Consider the following 23,123-nt stretch of genomic DNA (forward strand, 5'->3'; position numbering starts at 1 on the left):
TCGATCTTATTGATTGATAATTGATTTGATAGCATGTTTTCATTTAGTATTTTAATGCCTTTTATTCTTGTAAAAGTACTTATAATGTACGCAATAGTGTATTAGTGCCCTCCCACTTTTTCAGCTGCGTTGGTTACTGAAGTATTTTATCATTTTATTTCTCCCATAGGGATTTCAAAAAAAGGTTCAAAAAAAGCCAACCAGCTACAAGGTGAATCAGAACATTGCAAACTTTGATTTGAAGCAAAAAGTATTTTAAAATTGGACAAAAATACAAAAAGGTACAAGTCTGTGTACTTAACGACTTTAGTGATAGAACTACAATCCCAAGAAGCAATGAAAACGACAATTAAATTAAAAACACTACACGTATAAAAATACTTATATAAGAACAATATATTAAATATGCAGTGGGTAATATTTATGAGTATCTATTGACAAATGTAATATAATATACATAACTATGTTTTCAGTGGTGTATAAAGACCTTACATAATGAACCATTACATTTTTATTACCTTAGGAGGAGTTATTTCTGTCTACATACACGCGGGTCCCCTTTCAGTGAAATCGCGCCATGTTTCTACAGTAGCCCTAAACAGACAAACTGCTCTACAGATCGCTAGCTACTCTCTGCTGTGTCAGACGATGACATCTTTGTCCTGTGACGGCCACTGTAGATTCTCTATGTGCTTTGAAAGGGAGGGGTGAGACATTGCAATTCGCAACCTTGCCACTAGATGTCGCTAGAATTTACACACTGCACTTAAGTTTATTGCAAAATTTAAGTGTATACAAATATATAGCTATTTTGGAAGTGTAGGGAGACTGACTCTTCTGGAGGGTTTTGCTTGTTTCGACTCTGGTGTTGTTTTCTGTACAGCATCATGGGTAATGTAGATTGCACCACAAATTCTGCTGAAGTCTTCAGCAGAAGCAAATAGCATCAATTAGCAACCTCATAGCTCACAGTATCGGTTTGTCTTTAAAGGTTTATAAGTTATTGTTCAAAATCAATTTCCCTATGAAGAGAATAAATGTTTTTGCTAGAAAATCACTTTGACAAAACATTTCATTACTTAAAAAAATTACTTAAATAAAATGATCAGATAAAATGTACTTTTACCTCTTGAGGATCACAATATTTTCTCAAGGTTAAGCACCTCCTATTTTTTTATTGAAAAATAAAGTTTGCATTTTGTGTAGAGGCGTGTCATTACCGCTATCACCCTCGGATTCATCGCTGCCGTCTCCCTCCTCTCTGATCTTGCCCTCTTGCTTCATCCTCTCCAAGTAAGCGTCATGCTGGTCTTCATCAGAGTCACTGTAGCCGTCTGCTCCTTTCATGCCCTACCACACATAAACAGTTCGATAAATAATGTGAATTTAACACATTACTGTGCATGCTGCTGCTGTCCACAGGAAGTTAATGTAGTAAAAGTGTCGCCATCAGGGGTACTTTAGTATAAACACAGATTCTGGATCATAGAATTAGAGGTTCAAACGCTCTTCCTGCTTATTCCCATGAGCACAAATCCATCAACAGAATGGATTGTTTATTTAGTTAAAACTAGTTTCTCATTACACATTCAACCATGCGTGAACGTGGCATGCGTGTACATTTGGGTGTGCCCACAGAAAAAGCTCCAAACATAATCCATTAAATTAGAACTATAATTATAACAAAAATGGTCACTAACACCATCAGAACAAGTGCAAAGTCAAAACTTCAAAAAGAAAAGAAAATTAAGAAATTTAAAATAGATATTGCACATTAAGTTTGAGCCACAAGTCAAATATTTACATTATATTTTGTTATTACAATATATTGTTACTGCAATACTGCAAATGTGAAATATTTATATATATTTCCGCAAATCAGTTTTATTCTTATTTCAGTTCAAGTCAATCAGTTTACATCACGGTTGTGTTTCCACGTACTTTATAATGTGATTAAAGCAGTACTGTGGTGAATTTAAATCATGTAAACACAATAACTGTGATAAAGCGGAGTACTCGATCTACTGCAGTTATGGTTACTGCAGATCTAATTGCACTACACAGGCATGCAAACGCTTTAATTGCATTTCTGCTCTTAAACAAAGTGGCAATATGCTACTGCTGTAGAGAGATGACATTTGAAAGCATGGATGAACAAAAGCCACTCTAATACAAACATGTACGTGTTATAATGGTGTTTAAATGCTGTTTTAATACAATTTAAAATAATGGTTTCCCATTTTAATATACTTTCAAATGTAATTAACTTTTTTTTTTTACAGTGTAATTTATTCCTGTGACCAAAGCTCAATTTTCCGCATCATTACTCCAGTCTTCAGTGTCACATGATCCTTCAGAAATCATTCTAATATGCTGTGCTGCTAGAGTTAAAGTGCCCCTATTATGGACTTTTGAAAATACCTTTCATGTTTGTAAAAGTTTCTAAGTTAATGAAAACATCCTGCAAAGTTTTAAATCTTAAAGTGCACCGTATATAAAGTTATTGTCTCTCAAAAGTAAGAGTCGACTCAGTCAATAAAACAAAATGTTTTTCAAACGAATCGCAAGCCGTTTCGTTGTAACGTCAAGACGAAACATTAGCATTCTGCCCCTCCACTTGTTGCGAGGGCAGACAGAGAAAACCTGAACCACCTCAAATGCTGCAGCTGATTCCTGTGGATACTGGACAGCATCATGTTGAGAAGATGCTGTGCTCCACAATGCGCTCATTGTTTAAGTATCTGGCTGAAATACATACTACTGTAAATCAGATGTGGGCTGCAGTATTTCTTAAAACTCTCTGTCATTCTTAATGAGTAAAGATAAAAGATGGAGCAAGATTTGTTTTGCAAACTTTAATGTTCCATCAGTAATTCATGTTTGAGTTTGGCTAATGTATGGGCTGTTATTGAAATAGTTCCAGCATGTGCACCGCAATAAATTAGAAACCCACACACACAGGTTTGTTTACCTCAAAACTAAATTAGGAAACTTTAAAATAACATAATAGGGGTACTTTAAGTTAAACCTTTGAACGGTGGTTTAAGAAAAATTAGGGCTGCTCGATTATGGCAAAAATCATAACCACAATTATTTTGGTCAGTATTAAAATCACAATCATTTAACAATTATTGGTGGTTGATATAATCAGTCTTATTTTATTATTTAGTCTTTTTAAATATCAGTGAAATTTCACAATTATCGATACTTCAGCAAAAACTAATACTAGGTTAAAGTAAAAGTCCTCAAGAAACTAAAACAAACCAACAAAAAACAGCAGAAAAAAAATTACAAATTAAATAAAAAGTTTTTTCAGGAAGATTAACTAAGTGTTATTCAGATAAATAATAGCCTACAACAGAAATTGAATATAGTAATTATCTGTAACATAAAACTTATTAAAACTGTACAGTTAATTCATTCAAGAGCAGTGACTGATTTTATCTTTTGTTTTTTGTTGCTTGATTAAAGGGGTGATGAATTAAGAAATCAAATTTCCCTTGAGCTTTTGATACATAAAAGGTCATGGTAAAATAAGAATATCCTGTAAGTTTCAGAGCTGAAAACTTCCCTGTTAGTCAAAAGCTTTTATTGACACCAGGCCCAGAAAACGATCCATCTCAGAATGTTCTTTAGTGTGACGTCCGAGTTTAGTGAAACGCTTCAAGTCGAACACCATATTCTGTAATTCGGCTATAAAGGTTATGATGTTTCAAACATGCCATAAGCTTCATTTGGAGTCCAATATTATAAATATCCAAAATGAACTTTATTTTTAATGAAGATCCAGCTCATATGGGGAAGACATTGCATTTGATCCTTCATTTCACGACGGATTCATTTGTAAACAAGAGACTGGATTTGCAGACAAGATGAGATTTAAAAACTAAGCTGTGCCTTCTGGATCTAACAGGAATGGTACAACAATTATGTAAGTAAAAAATGTTATGTGATAGTATTGCATTGTTATGTTAAATATCTACTGATTATGTACGTGACTAACTTAAGTTTGACGCTGTCACAGGCTGGAGAATCCTTTGTATTTGAGGTGCTGTTGGTTCATTGTGCTGCAATTCGTTATCAGATTCAGACATGCATGGGCCAGAGCAAAACAAGTAACAAGTAAATTAACTAATGGCCAAGAGCCCAGACCATCTCTCTCTCCCTCTCGCCATGCATAACGGTTTATATGAACAAACTTTGAGTGCTAAACAAGAGTTTTGAGCAAGCAATTTAAGGTGACTCTTGCAACTCTTGTCCCAAATATAGCAGGCTTCATTCAGTGATTGAATTGGGTGTCGGGGGGGAGATTCCGCTTTTTTTAATATATTTTTTATCGAAAAATATATTCGTTTTTAAAAAACTATTCGAATATATATTCAAATTTAGAATATTCGTTGACAGCCCTAAATTAAACACAGGTGGAGCAGGCTCAGATAATTAAACCAAAATTGAACACAAGAGTATTACATTAAACTAATCAGTTAATCAATGATAGGTGTATATAGACAGCCGATTTACCTTCCTATCATTGACAGTTTATCAGCATCCCACCACCCCTTCTCCTCACTTACTTAATTAAATTCCTATAAATATCAAAACAATCATAAAACTTGCAGTCTAGTTCTAGACTATCTTCATCACGGGGAGGATACTCTGGGTTCGGGCAAATTTCCGAGTTTGGAGCCCTCCCCGGACAGCACGCCAAATACGCATAATCTTTACTCTATTTAATTGATGTAAGTGTGAACTCGTGAAATAAAAAAATACTTTCTTGATGTGCAGAGTTTACTCTTCACTGGTAATTTGAAGGAAAAATACAATTGCGGAAGTTTTGATCATGCTGATTTGTCTGAGGTGAAGTTTTGCTGATGCATGTATTTGGCACGTGTGTGTGGTAGTTATGCACGGTTCGTGGTTATCCAGCGATCAGGCCAGCCAAGTAATAAAAAAATAAAATTTCAATCAATTGTGGGTGGATGAGAGTTAAATCATTGTGCTTGCTTGATAAAGACATTTTGCAAGCCCTGTGGGCGACTCACTGGGTTGCCGTTTCCCCACACGCTTTCAAAAGAGTTCCTCATGTATACTCACAGGGGAGCCAAAGCTTATTATATGCAAAACTGTTATCCAATCCTAATTGTGAGTGTTTACTTCCAAGTCTTCAGTGCGGCATGCTCATAAAAACAGAGCATTTCAAAAGCTATACTTAACCAGGGTAGAAAATAGCCTATTACTATAATTATTCATTATGATGTTTTTTATTTATTTATGTAAAAACCACTCAAATGTACCATTATATAAAAATAATGGCCAGTTCCTGACCATTTAGCAATAATGATTGCAGCAGATTTATAAGGCTGCTGTCACTTTAAAAACATGGATCCAATATACTGTTACACACCCGCTTTCTGTCTCATTGATTTAAGACATAACTGACTGCGTTTAGGAGGATTCTTATTTCAACATATTTGGGTGTAGACTATTTGACCGTTTAGACAAGAATCTGAAAGCCCACAGTATACTTCACTCAAAAGCCCACATTTGGCCCTGTCTCGCACAGGAGGCTGCAGAGGGAATAGTATCTCTTTCGCAGCTTTATACGTTTTTAAAACATTGTTTAATATCAAGTGCGTATAACAGTTTAGCAACACTACACTGCATTTTACAACACACTTATTTGGCTGATTTGGATGTCAAGTTTGTCTTAGGGAGGAACGAAATTAGACCAGCAGCGGCACAAAAATGTTCTCATGTCAACTATCTTGTTTTTATTACCGTTGAAAGTCAAAATCAATTAGGATTAATTCACACAGCTCTAGTAAAAAATAATTAAACATTTTCCCTTGTGTTGATTTAGAGAAAACTGTGTAGAAAAGATGGAGAGCATTTTTAGATTATATTTAGACCAAGAGTCAAGAAACAATGTGCTTTAAGAAGGGTTGACTTTTTCCCTACAGCAAATTAACAGACATAATTTTTTACTATAATTAATATAATTAATTTTGATTACAATGCAGTCTCTTTACTGTGCACATTACTATCGTGCATTTCGGCCTAAACCAAAATGAATGTTTTAGAAACAACAGAACATACCTCTTTAATTCCTCTGTTCTTGATGTTCAGCTTCTTAGCATTGACAAAGTCAAAGAGTTTCCCATATTCTTCCCTACATAAGACAGAAGAGACGTGATCATTATTTGTGAGGACCGGAAAAAACTGCAAGGAAAAATAGGGCTGCAAGAAGATGAGGAGGAGATTATCTACTTATGATTGAAAGATGAATAACACAAAGAGTGATGATCTGTGGGTATTAAAGTTTACCTCTCAATGTTGCTGAAGGTGTACTGGTTATTCTGCTTAGTCTCTATTTCGAAGTCAAAGGAGCGAGTGGTGGTGGTTCCTCTGGCGAAGTTAACGCAGGAGATCTCCTCGAAGCGCAGGTGAACTGGTGGCTTGTGCACATAGATAAAGCCTCTTTCCAGTGGATACAGCAGACCTGAGCTCGCCTTGTACGCACACGTTATACACTGAGACCCGGAGTGACTAGACACACACACACACACACACACACACACGTAAAAACATTTCATTTCAGAACCAATTCAACTTGATCTTGACACACTATTATGAGGATGAGAACTAGGAAATATGAGCAATATATAACAACATTTTGGGCAATTTCTTTTTTGCTTTTTTTCCTACTATATACAACACGGAGGAAAGACATTTCCAAACAAGTTATTCCTCATTTTCTCTAAAGGCCCCAAAATATTAGAAATCAAAGGATGAAATGGTATTAACAAATTCAGGTCAAAACTAAGTTTGTTTGGAGTTGCTCGCCAAAGCAAACTTTCCAGAAGTTTGCTCTGGCATATCCAGTGTGAGTTTACTGGGGCCTTAAAGGTAAAGTGATTGTAATGTAATTCCTAACATTTAGCTGTGCTTTGCTCAACCACAATAGAAATACTAGATCATCCACCCCTAATGAGAAACAGAAAAATCTTGAGCATATCATCTTTATAAGAGCATTTGCTTGTGTGCTTTACCCCTGGAAGTTTCCAGGCACCGTGATCTTCCTGTTGACCAGAGCCTTCATGACCCTGCTGACAATTTCATAGAGTGGACCAGACATGTTCTTACTGAGCTTCCCTTCAAAACGCTTCTCCACCTCATCCCTAGAGAAGACAAAGAGAGATGCCATTAGCAGAGCTAATAAAGGATAACGTCTGACATACAGAAAGCCCAGTGAACTTACTCGCTCATGTTGAGAGCAAGACTGAGGTCTTCATCTTTGGAGAAGAGGAGGATGAGGAAATGATAACGTGTTTGACCCTGTTTAATGGGCGGGTCGAGACTGATCTGCAAAAAAGAAGGATCAAGACTGTGTCAAGTCTCCAGAAAAAACCCTCTAAATAACCATGAAGCAGCATTTTCATAAAGCCTCTATAAATATTTACTGAGCTCGTAATGAATAAATAAATGTTGTGTTATTCAACATTTAACCAGCAGATGGCAGCAGCACCAATGCATAATTTAGCATGGGAGACATTAATAACAGAACACATTAGGTACCTTTACATGCACTAGTTGGAATGAATCCAATCTGATTTCAGATTCAGAAAGTTCTGTTTATAGGAATCCTAAATGGTACAATCTGATTGACATTCATTTACACGCGCATTCGTTTTTAATATCAAATGTAAGACTTTAAGGGTTGTACCAATCAGGATTAAGCTATAAATCAAGGTTTATCTAATAATTCTTTTGCACCAAACTTTAAAACTAAGGTTTGCATTTAAACAGACTGGGACAGACAGTAACTTCAATACATGAATATTGAATAAAACGCGTCTTATGTACTTTTAATCTTTTTATTGCCTTTCTTTAATCGCTCACATTTATTGGATTCAATCAGCACCTTTTGAAGTTTAATAATCACATTAGGGTCTATCATGATTTGTTATTTTCCATCCTTAAATTAAAGACCTCTTTAAAGGATATTTAAGACTTTTGTTACACCATTAAAACATTTAAGACTTTTTAATGACTCTTTTTGAGAAATCAGTTTTTCCTTGCGCTTTTGATATTTTATTTATATATATATATATATAAAAGTCATGGTAACATAAGAATATCCTGTTAGTTTCAGAGTTGAAAACTTCCTGTCTATAAAAGATAGACACCAGGCCCAGAAAACGATCATGTGCTTCATCCTGATGTAATCGTGTGACGAAACATCACCTCTACAGAATAATAAGCAAGTGTAATTCAGAAGCCCAGCCTACTGACTCGTGGAGCTGTTCGGATCAGCCAGCAACAATAAACATGCCGAAGAATATAGAAAGATATTGCGCTATTCCTGGTTGTGGAAGAACACAGTCGCTGCATAAGCTTCCTTCAGATCTTAATATTATGAATGTGTGGTAGAACTTTATTTTTGATCATTTTCAACTGCGGAATCGTTTACAAACAAGTCTCAGGTCGATGCTGGATTTGCAGACATATTGAGATTAAAACGAAACGCTGTTATTTTCGTAAACGAAAACGAAAACTAAGACTAAAACTATTGGTTAAAAAACATTTTCGTAAACTGAAATAAAATAAAAAAATCTGGATAAATGAAAAACTAAAACGAAACTAACAACTCTTTCTGAAAAACTAACTGAAATAAAACAACAATTAGCAAAAATAAATTTGTTTTCGTAATTAATAAGCTCTCTTTAATGTGGCAGAACTACTACTACTGTGTGTTTGAGATTTTATGTTTGCATAATATTGACAGGCTCAAAAATGTTATCATTGTTTTTTTTACAAATTATTTACTACTAATAATATTATTATTCGTGTGGAGACATTTCCCCACAAAGTTTCTCACAATTTACAAATAGTTGGAAACATTTGGGATATTGTAAGTACTCAATTGAACAAAATGTATAACACCGGTCTAGTGGTTTTTGGATATTTTATTGCAAAAATACTACATAGTGCAGCTTTAAATAAAAACATGTTTTGGCTATTTATAAGCCTTTTTAACTAGTGAGGGCCAGTCAAATGTCCTCACTAGTCAGTTGTAAAAATATTTTACTATGTAAAGTGAGGACATTGGTCCCCTTACAAGTATAGCCAAACAAGGCACGCACACAAACACACACACGACTTTAGCTGTGGTCACACTTCTAGCTACATTGTACTACTGAAGAAGTTAAAATAAGCTTTTAATCGTTTAAAAATATTTCATCTTTAATATGAATGAGTTTATCTGGAATTTATAATTATTACTTTTATATTTTACATTGCATTTATTTGGTTATTTAAGATAGATCCTCTGTTTTATGTCAAAAATATCAAATATTTTTTAATATCAAAATATTTTTAATCTCAGATCGTTGTTTTTATAGGTAATAGTTTGACTCAAGCTTTTTTGCTTAAAGGAGAAGACCTAACTTTATGCATGTTTTGTAAAACTACCCTCTCCGTTAAACAATTTTCTTGGACCGTCCTGGGTTACAACAATAACGCTCTTTTTTCAAGTTATTTCACTTAAGGACTTATTAAGTAAGATTAAACTCTGATCTGTGCAAACATTAAACTTTGCTGAAATTAAAAATCTTGATTTGGTCTCTGTACTTTCTGGTAACTGCTTAACTATAATTACTAAAACTAAATAAATAAAAACTAATGTTTGTATGTTAGAAATATGTTTGCAAAATAAAAACTAAACTAAAACTAGCAAAACCATTTATAAAACTAACTAAAACTAAACTGAAATGTGGCAAAATTGCACGCCATACGCTTTATATTCTCATTCATGCATTTCATCATCATATTTAAATACCACTATACATGTCATATCACCCAGCCCTAGTATGCATGCATGTACTGTATATAATATTTAAATATTCAAACATACCATGCATGTGCTGTGATGTGTATGCTTACATAAGCTTTTTTAAATCTAAAATATACACCGACCATTTCAAAATATTTGAAATGTCAAATCATAAAAAAATTGCATTTGTTTATATTAAGCCTTTTCAGGCCGAGTGAGCCATCAATCTGATAAACAGATTATTTGGCCACATGTAAATGTAGCTATAGTTAAGTTTAATTTATCTCTGGTGGGGAGCAGCACACAAAACCACAAAACTCACCACAAAGAACATCTGCCTCTGGTCCTTGTGTGGCAGCAGGAAGAGACGAAGTACAGTGGTGTAGGGGATCTTATAGTCAAAAGTCTTACCATGCAGGTGCAAGAAGGAGGGGTAGATACGAATATCATACCTAAAAAAGAAAAACAACAACTGAGCGAAACAAAAAAAAAAGACTCAAATATAGGCCATGTGCATGGAGACACACAGAACTCAAGATGGTTGCAATGTACAAACTAAAATATCAACCATTTAAAAACGTCCATATATTAGTATTCTATATATACTTCAGACATTTTTTTGGTGTTAAATAGGGATGTACAAAACTACTTTTTCAAATTCAACTAGTCAGTCAGTCTCAAAGGTTGTCTGGCTATCACCAGACCAAGCTCAATTTTAGATATAGAATAGCAGTATAAATGAATGTACAGGTTTCGCCAGCAGACCAGTCTGGTCAAGTGTACCTCAAAGGGATAGTTCACACAAAAATGGAAATTCAGTCATATTTCACTCACCCTCATGATCATCATTAGACTTGTCTTTATCTTCTAGAAACATCACAATTGCTTTGATGCTTGAGAGTAGGGCTGCACGTTTTCAAGTTTTTCATTAACCGTTAACCGAGGCCCTTAGCGGTTAATACTCGGTTAACCATAGTGTGCGTCAGGGTTATTTTTATCTTATTAATTTGACGACCACCATCTCCGTAGTGAACGCGCCTATATAGAGAAATGCACATCATGGATTACATAATCAGAGAGTAGCCTATTTCTTTTCGTTTTAAATTGTTAAAAGACATTTCAAGTTTCTTAAGATCTATTTCATGTCTGCGAGGCGTACGCTGAGTTTCGTTAAATTAGGATGAGATGCGCTCCAGTTCACGAGCAATGCGAGTGGCCGCGAGGGCGCCTGCATGATTAGAGCATGTAACGTTAGTAAAATATGCAGCCGAAAATGATTCACACAGACACAGCGTTTGACTCGCTGTTGACTCTAGTTTGACTGAGCCTCTCCCGGCAGAGAGTTCAAGCATCTGTGGACTCGTTCCTTCAGCTCTGGCCATCTTGCTCTCAGTCCGCGATTAGCTTTTTTGTTTTCTTCATTACAGTTAAAGTAACGTCTGCTTTTCTCTAGTCATTCACAAGTTTCTCACTTCAAACTTTCTTTCTTCTGATCCGTTATGAACAGCGCGCGCGCCTCACGCTCTGCTTCTGCCCTAATGCGACTTTTAGTCCAGTGCGACGTATGTTATTTTCCTCTTCATGACGCATATTTTGACTGATGCGACTCATACTCCGGAGCAACTTATAGCCTGAAAAATGCGGTAAGCACTGCATTGCAATACTTGCATTTTGCCCCGTCACTCTCATATTTAAAGTGCTCCCACGCTTTCTTTGCCCGCTTCATTGCCCGCTTAGAAAGCTGGTCATGACTTCTTCTTGTGGATATTACAAATGTCTGGGAGCGCTCTGGCGGTCTCTAGGGGTGCAAACATATATTACAACTAAATTCAAGGCACGTCATTGACGCCACTTAACCGAGCAAAATGTTTCACTCGGTTACGCAATTTTTAACGGTTAATCGGTCAATGGGTAACCATGGACACCCCTACTTGAGAGCTAACCTCACTGGCTCTCACACATCAAGCAAGTGTATCTGATTTTCCATTTACCATATTTAATAAGCTCTATGTATCTGCCCCGATCCATGTTTATGTGAATAAAAGCCTAAATTCAATCTGTTCAACATTAAGCGATCGTTTCTCTTGACCTGGATTAAAATCACTTGATTCATATAGATTACTTTTACTATGGCTTTATGAAAGTTTTAGGGAAATTGACTTTCAAAAGGAGGACAGAAACTTTACAGATTAAAAATATCTCTCTTTGTGTTTCAAAGATGAACAAATGTCTAATGGGTCTGGAATGACATGAAAGTGAGTAAATGACAACATTATTTTTATGTTTGGGTGAACTAATCCTTTTACAACATGTCAACCATTCTGGCCAAAGATGTACGATGTGGAGCTGCACGATTAATCGTAACAATAAAATAAAAAAAATCACGATCTGGATTCAAACACCCATGCGATCTTATTCCTAAATGACCATATATCTGCTGTGTTTTATGCCCATTTCACATCACAAGCAACAGCTCATTTTGCTGCTGCCCATGTTAATGAATGACAAGTGTCCACAGACCAAGAATTTCCAATTCAGTCCCAGTCCAATTAATTGAAAACACTCGCTCTGTTCTGCGCCAGTGGACACGCACTGTGAGAGGTTTGGCCATATGAAGCAGCTTCACAAACAAACTTTCAACCACACATTGTTATTCAGGCGTTAATGGTAATGGCTTGTGTGTCTTTGTATTGTAATGAAAATAATAAATAAAATTAAAATTAAATTAAATTAAAATAAAAATCATCTTTTAAAAAAGTATTTGACACTAATGTATTGTATTGCTTACCAGGTTTTTAAAAAAAAGTTTGTCACTGAATCATTCATTTAAAAGATTAATTCATCCAACGTCACGTCAATAAGTCGTGATGAATGAGACTGACAACCTTCAAATTGATTTATTTTGTATCGCTTTTATATATCTATATATTTGTTAGACTAAAGCAACAACCATTTTGTCAGGACCTCAATTTGGCATGTTATTTTGTTCAGTTGTCAAATTTTTTTCCCCTTCAGCATTGTGGGAAAATCACGATATCCATTTTATACAAAAAAAAAATAGTGATTCTTAATTTGTCCTGAATCGAGCAGCTCTAATATGTATGGCCATAACATCAGTGCTTTAAAGACACTCACCTTCCTCTCGGCGTAAGGCACTGAAGTTCTTTAAAGATACACACAGCATCTCCAGTAGCTTGGATGACATCTGCTTTTGAGAGCACATTCTGAGCGAACGCCTGAGAGAGCGAGAGTGAGAGATATCATCAGCACCAACAACAGATACTCACGCTGAGAGACAAACACAGTCTCACACACACGGACCTCCACAGGGTCTGAGCCGTCGTCCCCGGTGTTGGGCGGGACATAGAAGCGGACCTCCATGAGTGAAACCTCCGCGTCATCATTCTGATGGAACTCCACAGTCACCTCGTTCTTTCCCGTTGCACACTGGGATACGCTGGACAGCGGGATCTCAAAGACAGGACTGTCGCTCACCTCAAATGACAGCATAGACCCTAAGCACACACACAAACACATCAGTCACCACATCGCACAAATAAACTGTGTTTTTGATTGGTTTGGCTCTTATTTCAGCCTGATTTAAAACATCCCCACATCCTAAAAGCAGATTTTTTTAGTGAAACATCCTCCCTCGCATCTCCCCCTCTCATATCTGTCAATAGGGAGGAGGGGGAGATGTGAGGGAGAATGTTTTGGTCGGGACTTTTTACGGAACAGAGTCAAAGTAGTCTCAGAAGTGCTATTCCGCCATACATTATAGTTCTCCTTTTTAATCCTCTTAGAAAAGAGCCACGTTTTATTTTGTGTCATCATACTTGATCGTTCAACTATTTGTGTAACTGTAAAAATGTGGAGGTGTTTGGTCCTTTCTAACTTGATCTCTGTTTGGTAGTATAGTGAATGAACTGGGCTTAGTGGGCTAAGCTAAATGCTATCAGATCGTCACCACGCGTCAGAGCGAATAAGTGCACGCACTGAGACGAGAGAGGTATGTATCAACTCGGTTTAGTCAAGGGAATAACAGTTTAATATGAAAAAGCGGTGAAGTATCCCTTTAATTTATTATATTTTATATTTCCTTTTACTGAAACACTAAAGATTCAAGATGACTATTGCCTGTACTAATGTCTGTATCTCTCACTGAGAGAAAGCACATGTTATCAGTATGTTTTGGGTTAGAACTGGAGCTTAATCAGCTCCAACCTTGGAGAGACTGCGTATATTTGTATGTGCACAAATACTCTGTGTTACAGATCAGTGTTGAGAATGGGCATCCTAGGAGATGGGTGGACTTGTTGTTCTGGGCAAGATGGCGCCTGCTCCAGATCTGGAAGGTCACTAAGGGCCTAATTCCGGGGTAAAAGTATCAACAAGTGACACATCTATGGAGACGTGCTTCAGATTAACTAAATGTGTGGAAATGACTGTGACTGTGCATTTTCTCTGAGCCAATCAGAATCATACACCTTGCAGTAATGATGTGGATAAGACCTTGAAAACTGTTGGGACAATTGTATGTACAACGAGACGTTGAGAGAGGGAACACAGCTTAGGAACACCTTGTGAGACTTATAGCTGGCTTCTGCTGATGAAACTGCAAACTATTCTTCAGTAAATTTTTCTTTAATTAATAGCACTTCTGACTCTTAAGACTTCATTTTGCCTACTGGTCTTGGGTCATAAACTGTTAACCCCTATCACTACAGTAATGTATATTAAATTGTAACATGCTCACAAAAATTTCATATTAAAATTTAAAAATGTAACACTTATTTTAGTCCTTCATTTTTAATTTATTTCAACTAAATATAGAACTTTTATATCAGCATTAAATGTGCACTATGCAACTTCTGACCGCTAGGGGGCTCCTATTCAAAAAGGCGTAGTTTGATGACGCCATGCTTGAGCTCAGAATCTTGGGAGATGTGGTCTTCACCTCATAGCCGGTTCATGTTCATGGATGCACTTATTAACATTACTCTAGTGTGAAGCAGAACAGGACCGAGTGTTGTGGAACTAAGCAAGGAAGCTGGAGCAATTGTTAATAAGATGAGCACAGCACAGGCCTCATGAGCAGCAATACTTTCATGCCAGTCGCTGGTACCATTTCCGCTTTTCCGGTCATGAGTATGAGGTAACGCAGCTCTGTTTATCATATTAGATACATTTGAGTGTTTAAAATGATGTTATGACGTTACTCTGTGCAGCTGCTGTGACACTTGTTCACACTGCTAAGAGTAAAGCGGAAACCAAGGGTAACTCAGTTATGACGTAATGGACAGGCGACTTAGGGTGCGTTCACACTTGTAGTTCGGTTAGTTTGGTTCGTTTGGTCCGGACCAAAAAACAAAAACATAATAGTCCTGGTCCGCTTAGCGTTCACACGGGCATTTTTAACAGCGAACCTAAAGTTACCGAACCAAAGGCATAGGGAGACGGTAACAACCTGATTGGTCGGCTTATATGACGTAGGAGCTTGTTTACCGAACATTCAAAACAATGCTGTGTGCGGATTACACGCGCGGGCATATTATGCATGTACATATGGCATTATTTTTTACCAGAGAACTCATGAAGAGCTCATGAAATGTTCAAAACATTCAAAACAACGCTGTGTGCTGGATTAAACGCGATCATGTTATTCGTGTACGTATGGCATTATTTTTTTTACCAGAGAACTCATGAAGAGCTCATGAAATGCTCAAAACATTCAAAACAACGCTGTGTGCTGGATTAAACGCGAAAATTTTATGCGTGTACATGTGGCATTATTTTTACCCGCTGAGAACTCATGAAGAGCTCATAAAATGTTCAAAACATTCAAAACAGCAGCAGGATTTCCTCCGTTGTGCAGAAAAGAGACGGCCGTTCTGTCATCTGTACCTGCTAATAATGGGCAACACAGGAACTTTGATGAGAAGAGCCAGGTATGCTTTTTGTGTGTTTTTTCTAGCATTTTCGAAACATGCTCGTCTGACCAAATAGCCTATTGATTAGGCACTTCCTCGTAGCTCCACGTTTGCCCTCTAACGTTAAAGTTACTCATTTTGGATACACCGATCTTTCCGCGTCGTCAAATCAGCTGCATTATGTGTCGCATCTTTTGACATTATACGTCCGGTTTTTGGTCCTTTTACATGTCTTTGGTCCGTGTTGCGTTCATTTATCAATCGAACCGCACCAGAGTTGGTTTGGAAGCGGACCGAGACCCATCTTTTTAGCGGTCTCGGTCCGCTTGTTTGGTGCGCACCAGAGTTCGGATGGCAGCGTTCACATGTGTTCAAATGAACCGCACTAACCGAGCAACCGCACCAGGGTTCGTTTTAATCGAACCAAACATGACAAGTGTGAACGCACCCTTAAACGTCCCGGTTCATTGGTTAAAATATAAATTCTAATGATTTACAAACAGGTAGAAACATTTGGGATACTGTAAGTACTCAAATTAACAAAATATATAACATTGGCCTAGTGTTTTTCAGATATTTTCCTGAAAAATTGTTACATAGTGCACCTTTAACATGAAAATAATGAGCAGCTTGCTTTCAGACAATTTTATGATTAGAAGATGGGTGTGTGTACCTGCAAATTTGGCGGTGCCCCAATTCCAGCCCTTCACACACATGTCCTTCTCCGCCAACTCAACCTTGTAGTTCGTTTTAAAAAACGCTGAGATTTTCTCAAAATCCTGCAGCAGCGAGGAAAGCAAAAAGGAAGGAGAGAGCAAGAGAAGGAAGAGATAAACAGAATTAATGCCTCACTTCCCCTGACTCGCTCTCATCCAGCCCTGAGTTCATTAATAAAGAGAGTTGGCAGCGGCGCTCGGCCCGATGGGACGGCAGAGGTGTGTGTAATCCGGCCGGAGGCTGATGCGGAGCACGTTCAATCAGTCTGTTTATTTTTCCAGCACTGCACAATCGCTTCCACATGTCACTCCACCAGGTGTGTGTGTGTGTGTGTGTGTCCATCTGTGTGCTAATGAGCTTGGCGCTGGGTTACAGAATCCCTCATCATCACTTTAACATTACACAAACCAGCATTCCCTTATCCTCAAAATAATGCCTTTTTTCCCTAATGTAAAGACAATGACGATGCTGGTTTAAAGCTAGCTGTTAAACAACACAGCGAACTAACACACACAAACTCATGTCAAATTTGTCTACATGTTACAGTTTCTTCCGGAGTTATGGTACACTGCTTAATAATAAACACCACACACAATGACTTCATACAAACACACACATACAGAGCAAATCCATTATTGGAGGCCAGTGATTAACCCCTGGAGAAAAGCATTCCTGTAACATCTTGAATTACACACAGACTGCACTTCCTTTGACATAGAAGAAAAAAACTAGTTTAGTTTTAAAGCATATTTCATTTATGGATATGCAGCTACTATTGTTTACCCCGCACACTCACTGTGTCTTTGAAGCCGTCATATTTGTAGATGTGTCCATTGCTGGTGACCAGTTTGATCCCGTGACCCAGGCAGACCCGACGCCACTGGGCCGCAGAGAGTTCAGGGGCTGAGATATTGTCCACCTTCCCTGTTTTATGGCTTTTATAGACTACGGACTGCTTGCTGAACCTCAGACGGCCATCGTTCTGATGACAAACACAAACAGCAATGTGTGGAGATCAATCATAACCTTGTGCATATCACATTTTCTGAACATTCTTAAATGTTTCCATCCAATGGCAAAGCCAGCAAGTTTCTGAGTAAGTGTAACTCATGATATCGGGAAGACATATTATTGCTGTAAAGAGTATGCACATTTTCTTGATGCATGGAACACCTTCATGACAACTATGACAGGACTATGAAACAGCACAATGTGAGAAAAAAATATTTTTTGTTAACAGTTTTGTTTTGTGTCTTTGTTGTTGATAGTGAGAATATAGAGTTCACACTTGAGGAAAAAACAAAAAAAACAAAAACTGGTTTATTCGGAGGCCAAAATATGACATTTTGGTTGCTGACATTTATATGACCAATAAATAAGTATGATGTAATTCTTAAAGCTTGTAAGGTAAATAAATGAGATCAGTATAACACTATTACAGACTTACATAAAATGTATATAAACATCTGTTGTCACTATATACAGCACCGGTCAAAAGTTTGGGAGAATTTAGTTTTTTAAATGTTTTTATCTCAAATCTCACCACGGCTACATTTATTTGATTAAAAATAAATTTTAAAAAAAAGTTAAATTGTGAAATATTACAATTTAAATGAACTGGTATATGTTGCAATATATTTTAAAATGTAATTCATTCCTGTAATGCAAAGCTGATTTTTCAGCATCATTACTCCAGTGTCACATGATCCTTTTTTATTTGGAAATTGATACACTACCATTCAAAAGGTTTGGGGTATCAATTTCCAAATAAATAAATAATAATCATGTGACACTTTCACAGAAAATTCAGCTTTGCATTTAAAATTGTAAAAATATTTCACAATATTTTTCTTTTTACTGTATTTATCATCAAATAAATGAGATTCAAAAACATGAATGTTTCCAAACGTTGACCACTGTATATCTACAAATAATATGATATTTAAAAGCTCAGTTTTATAGTTTTTATAATTTACGGGGGTGGGGGTGGGGGGGTGGGGGGGCAAAACATATAATGTGATGCAATACAATACAATGATGAAAGTGATGAACAAATAAACGTTCCTCAAATGTCTGATGTATAATTTTTTTTTTAAAAACAGAAAAAAATATCTGGACAATCAAGTAAAAGTTGCTTTAGTTCAGTAAGTGTTCATCTTGAAATATAACAATATAAAAGTTATTCTTCCTAATAATCCCCATTCACTGAATTGGCTCTATCACCCTCTCTCCACCTATCGCTGGTGTGTGGTGAGTGCACTGGCGCCGTTGTACTGTGGCTGCCGTCGCATCATCCAAGTGGATGCAGCACACTGGTGGTGGTTGAGGAGAGACCCCTGACATGAGTGTGAAGCGCTTTGGGTGTAAAGTTGTACATTTGAAAGCGCTATATAAATGCCTCATTCATTCATTCTTCAGTTCTCACTAAAAAGACATGTGTACCACAACCATAAAAGGGTTAATTCACCCAAAAATGAAAATTAGCCCATGAAGCCTGAAGCCATCCTATGTGTATATGACATTCTTTTTTCAGACGATCACGATCCGAGTTATATTAAAAAATGTCCTGGCTAATCCAAGCATTATAATGGCAGTGAATAAAGATTTGATTTTAAAATAGGGATGTCCCGTTCCGATTCACGGCATCGGTATCGTGCTGATACTGGCCCAGAACGCTTGATCGGAGAGGAGAAGAAAATATGATCTGATTCCTATCTAACAGAAACCAAGGGAAAATCTAGCTTAAACCATTGCCTACATTTTTGAATATTAGCATTTCCCTTGCTGCAACTAGGGTGACCGGTTGAAATAAGGAATCATCCCATATTTACAAGCAAAATGACACGTCCCATATTGGTGTGATACAGCACGTGTCATTTTGCTTCTTATGTTCATGTATTATACTGAATCCATGAAGCACATGTTCTTATATGTTGTTCTATTCTACTGTTGTTGTATATGGCCACTGAACAGCGATACTTTTATGGTATTGAACGGAAAACTCTGATACTATGAGTATCGAAAAATTATTTATCTTTCGGTGCCAAATTTCGGTTCCAAAAGCCAAGCCAAGCTGTGTCTGTGTGAGCCTGTCGCATGCTTGCATGTAAGGACCTAAAGCAGTGTTTGGCGTTCCACCACCATGTGACAGGAGGATTTCTGAAGATACTCGCACTCTCGCAGTCACACAACATAAGTGTAGTTGTTTTTCTCATGTGTTCTACCGCATCGTTTTACAATGCCAAAGAGGTCTAAAGTGTGGCTACACTTTAGAAAAGTGGATGCCGAGTCAGCAAAGTGCAACATATCAGGACGGTTCATTTGACAAGGGTGAGCGCTCAGTTCTGTGCCCTGGCGCAGTTCGTTTGGCCGTCCCTGGCCCGTTTGGAAGAGGTGAGCCAGAGCGCGGTTTGCATGCAGTGTGAGCGCTAACCGTGTCAGAGCACGGAACAGCTGTACGCTACGGTCATCATTATGACAGCAAACACCAAATTATTACTACTTGGCAGAAGACACACCCACAATAAGCAAAATATCTCTAAACTCTTCAAACCTGTTACCTTTTGCTGTACTTCTGTGGGAAGGAGACATTTGTACCAATTGACTGTGGGATTTGTACTGAGACGTTTCAAATTATTCCAAACTTGTACAGGTCCTTCTCAAAAAATTAGAACTTTTATCACATGTGCAATATTTTCCATAATATAATGATAAAAATGTAACTTTCATATATTTTAGATTCATTGCACACCAACTGAAATATTTCAGGTCTCAAAAAATTAGCATATCATGAAAAGGTTCTCTAAACGAGCTATTAACCTAATCATCTGAATCAACTAATTAACTCTAAACACCTGCAAAAGATTCCTGAGGCTTTTAAAAACTCCCAGCCTGGTTCATTACTCAAAACCGCAATCATGGGTAAGTCTGCCGACCTGACTGCTGTCCAGAAGGCCATCATTGACACCCTCAAGCGAGAGGGTAAGACACAGAAAGAAATTTCTGAACGAATAGGCTGTTCCCAGAGTGCTGTATTAAGGCACCTCAGTGGGAAGTCTGTGGGAAGGAAAAAGTCTGGCAAAAAACGCTGCTCAACGAGAAGAGGTGACCAAACCCTGAGGAAGATTGTGGAGAAGGACCGATTCCAGACCTTGGGGGACCTGCGGAAGCAGTGGACTGAGTCTGGAGTAGAAACATCCAGAGCCACCGTGCACAGGCGTGTGCAGGAAATGGGCTACAGGTGCCGCATTCCCCAGGTCAAGACACTTTTGGGCTACAGAGAAGCAGCACTGGACTGTTGCTCAGTGGTCCAAAGTACTTTTTTTCGGATGAAAGCAAATTTTGCATGTCTTTTGGAAATCAAGGTGCCAGAGTCTGGAGCAAGACTGGGGAGAAGGAAATGCCAAAATGCCTGAAGTCCAGTGTCAAGTACCCACAGTCAGTGATGGTCTGGGGTGCCATGTCAGCTGCTGGTGTTGGTCCACTGTGTTTTATCAAGGGCAGGGTCAATGCAGCTAGCTATCAGAAGATTTTGGAGCACTTCATGCTTCCATCTGCTGAAAAGCTTTATGGAGATGAAGATTTGGTTTTTCAGCACGACCTGGCACCTGCTCACAGTGCCAAAACCCACTGGTAAATGGTTTACTGACCATGGTATTACTGTGCTCAATTGGCCTGCCAAATCTCCTGACCTGAACCCCATAGAGAATCTGTGGGATATTGTGAAGAGAAAGTTGAGAGACGCAAGACCCAACACTCTGAATGAGCTTAAGGCCGCTATCGAAGCATCCTAGGCCTCCATAACACCTCAGCAGTGCCACAGGCTGATCGCCTCCATGCCACGCCGCATTGAAGCAGTCATTTCTGCAAAAGGATTCCCGACCAAGTATTGAGTGCATAACTGAACATAATTATTTGAAGGTTGACTTTTTTTGTATTAAAAACACTTTTCTTTTATTGGTCAGATGAAATATGCTAATTTTTTGAGATAGGAATTTTGGGTTTTCATTAGCTGTATGCCAAAATCATCAGTATTAAAACAATAAAAGACCTGAAATATTTCAGTTGGTGTGCAATGAATCTAAAATATATGAAAGTTTAATTTTTATCATTACATTATGGAAAATAATGAACTGTATCACAATATGCTAATTTTTTGAGAAGGACCTGTATGTTGTCGTATTCTTCTCCATGATGTGCATGTACTTATGTTGTTGCTTTTCAACGATGGAAAAGGGATTTGTTTATTCATTCATTTGTATTTTTGATTACTTATTTATTACAGTTTTGTTCACTTGTAAGATGACCTTGAGTGTTACGAAAGGCGCTGTTAAATAAAAAGCGCAGAGGATAACAAAGTAGAGCAAAACAAAACACCGGTCATGAATTAGAGGCTAAAATTTTGATTTTTAAAGAGAAATGTCAGAGGAATTCAATATAAGAGAAGAGGGGTCAGAGGTCACTCTTTTGCCGCACACACAAAATTGTCTGAAAGAAAAGTCATACACACCTAGAATGGCTTAAGGGGTGAGTAAATCATGGGCTAATTTTCATTTTAGGGTAAAATATACCTTTATCTACGGCATTTTTATAATTATACTAGGTCTTTAATTCACAGATGATTGTTTCAGCAAAGTGTTAATAATATAAATACCTTAGAAATTCATGCATTAAGATATGGTTACAGTCCTGCTGAATTGCGACACCCAGGGGTCATTACTGTTTGCTAGTTGCGGTTTGTGATAAAAGGAACCAAAAAATATAACTCCATATTTGATTGAAAGTTTTAATGTCACCTACCCAAGATCCCTTCACCTCTTGATGGATGTCATTAAACTCCAGAGTGTCTCCCATCTCTGTAAAATAGATTATTAACAAATAAATAATACATCAACCTAGAAATAACACCGCATTCATCACAGACGAGTTTAGATGATATCGGATATAGTTATTCTTGCTCTGAAAGCTTTATTTCACTTCTTCACGAGCTGTATTGTGTCCAGTCATATCGTTAGTCGTGTTTGTCCCTCATCTTTGTGTTTGGCAGGACAGTGCTTGTGTCGATAATTTACTGAGCGACTCACACACACACAGCATCCCGTTCACCGAGCGCTTAACGACCGAACTCCAGAGCAAATGTGAGAGGATTCGAAAGCGCTGGAGATGCTGTCTATGTAGGAAAGCTCAGTAAGTTTGGAAACACCGTCGCTGCGTTCACACACACTGCTATAACATCACATGTGGAGCGGGCAAGATTCCCTCAGCCGGTTTGATTTAAGAGCATCAGTAAATTATACATATTTAGCACTTACTTTAGGTGAAGAACGACTTTATAAATGTATACTCGTGTTTCCCGGTATTGAAAAAAGGTGATGAAACACACACAAATTACTGGAATGATCAAGCGATACTATTCTCTGGTTTCCCGCGCCAAACCTCCGGGTTCTGAAGACAGTGACCCGGAAGAGCTGCTGAAGGGTCACGCGTTTCCATGACTCCGCACTCACATGTTCCTGACGTGAAAAAAAAAACAGTTACACAAGTGTACAAATATATTTTTAATATAAAAAAGACTCAACATTTGAACGGTAGTCTTTTTTTCCAGAAAAAAAACTGACTGTAGAATTGAAAAAGAACATTAAATT

At 37.5% G+C, this 23,123-nt stretch overlaps 1 protein-coding gene across 1 annotated transcript in view; it reads right to left on the reverse strand.

The window, feature by feature from the left end:
- Positions 1-22,955, reverse strand: part of ssrp1a (structure specific recognition protein 1a) — a 30,658-nt gene extending 7,703 nt beyond the window's left edge. Inside the window, exons 1-12 of the mRNA XM_067457948.1 lie at positions 22,791-22,955; positions 22,279-22,334; positions 17,276-17,461; positions 16,436-16,541; positions 13,154-13,347; positions 12,968-13,068; positions 10,155-10,284; positions 7,259-7,362; positions 7,050-7,178; positions 6,325-6,546; positions 6,097-6,169; positions 1,221-1,350 (exon numbers count right to left, since the gene is read on the reverse strand). Of these exons, the coding sequence (XP_067314049.1) occupies positions 1,221-1,350; positions 6,097-6,169; positions 6,325-6,546; positions 7,050-7,178; positions 7,259-7,362; positions 10,155-10,284; positions 12,968-13,068; positions 13,154-13,347; positions 16,436-16,541; positions 17,276-17,461; positions 22,279-22,332 (1,429 nt within the window). The 5' untranslated portion in view covers positions 22,333-22,334; positions 22,791-22,955. The remainder of the gene's footprint in view (positions 1-1,220; positions 1,351-6,096; positions 6,170-6,324; positions 6,547-7,049; positions 7,179-7,258; positions 7,363-10,154; positions 10,285-12,967; positions 13,069-13,153; positions 13,348-16,435; positions 16,542-17,275; positions 17,462-22,278; positions 22,335-22,790) is intronic.
- Positions 22,956-23,123: the final 168 nt, after the last annotated feature.

The sequence above is a fragment of the Pseudorasbora parva genome, chromosome 11 (assembly GCF_024679245.1).
Source record: "Pseudorasbora parva isolate DD20220531a chromosome 11, ASM2467924v1, whole genome shotgun sequence".
NCBI lineage: Eukaryota > Metazoa > Chordata > Actinopteri > Cypriniformes > Gobionidae > Pseudorasbora > Pseudorasbora parva.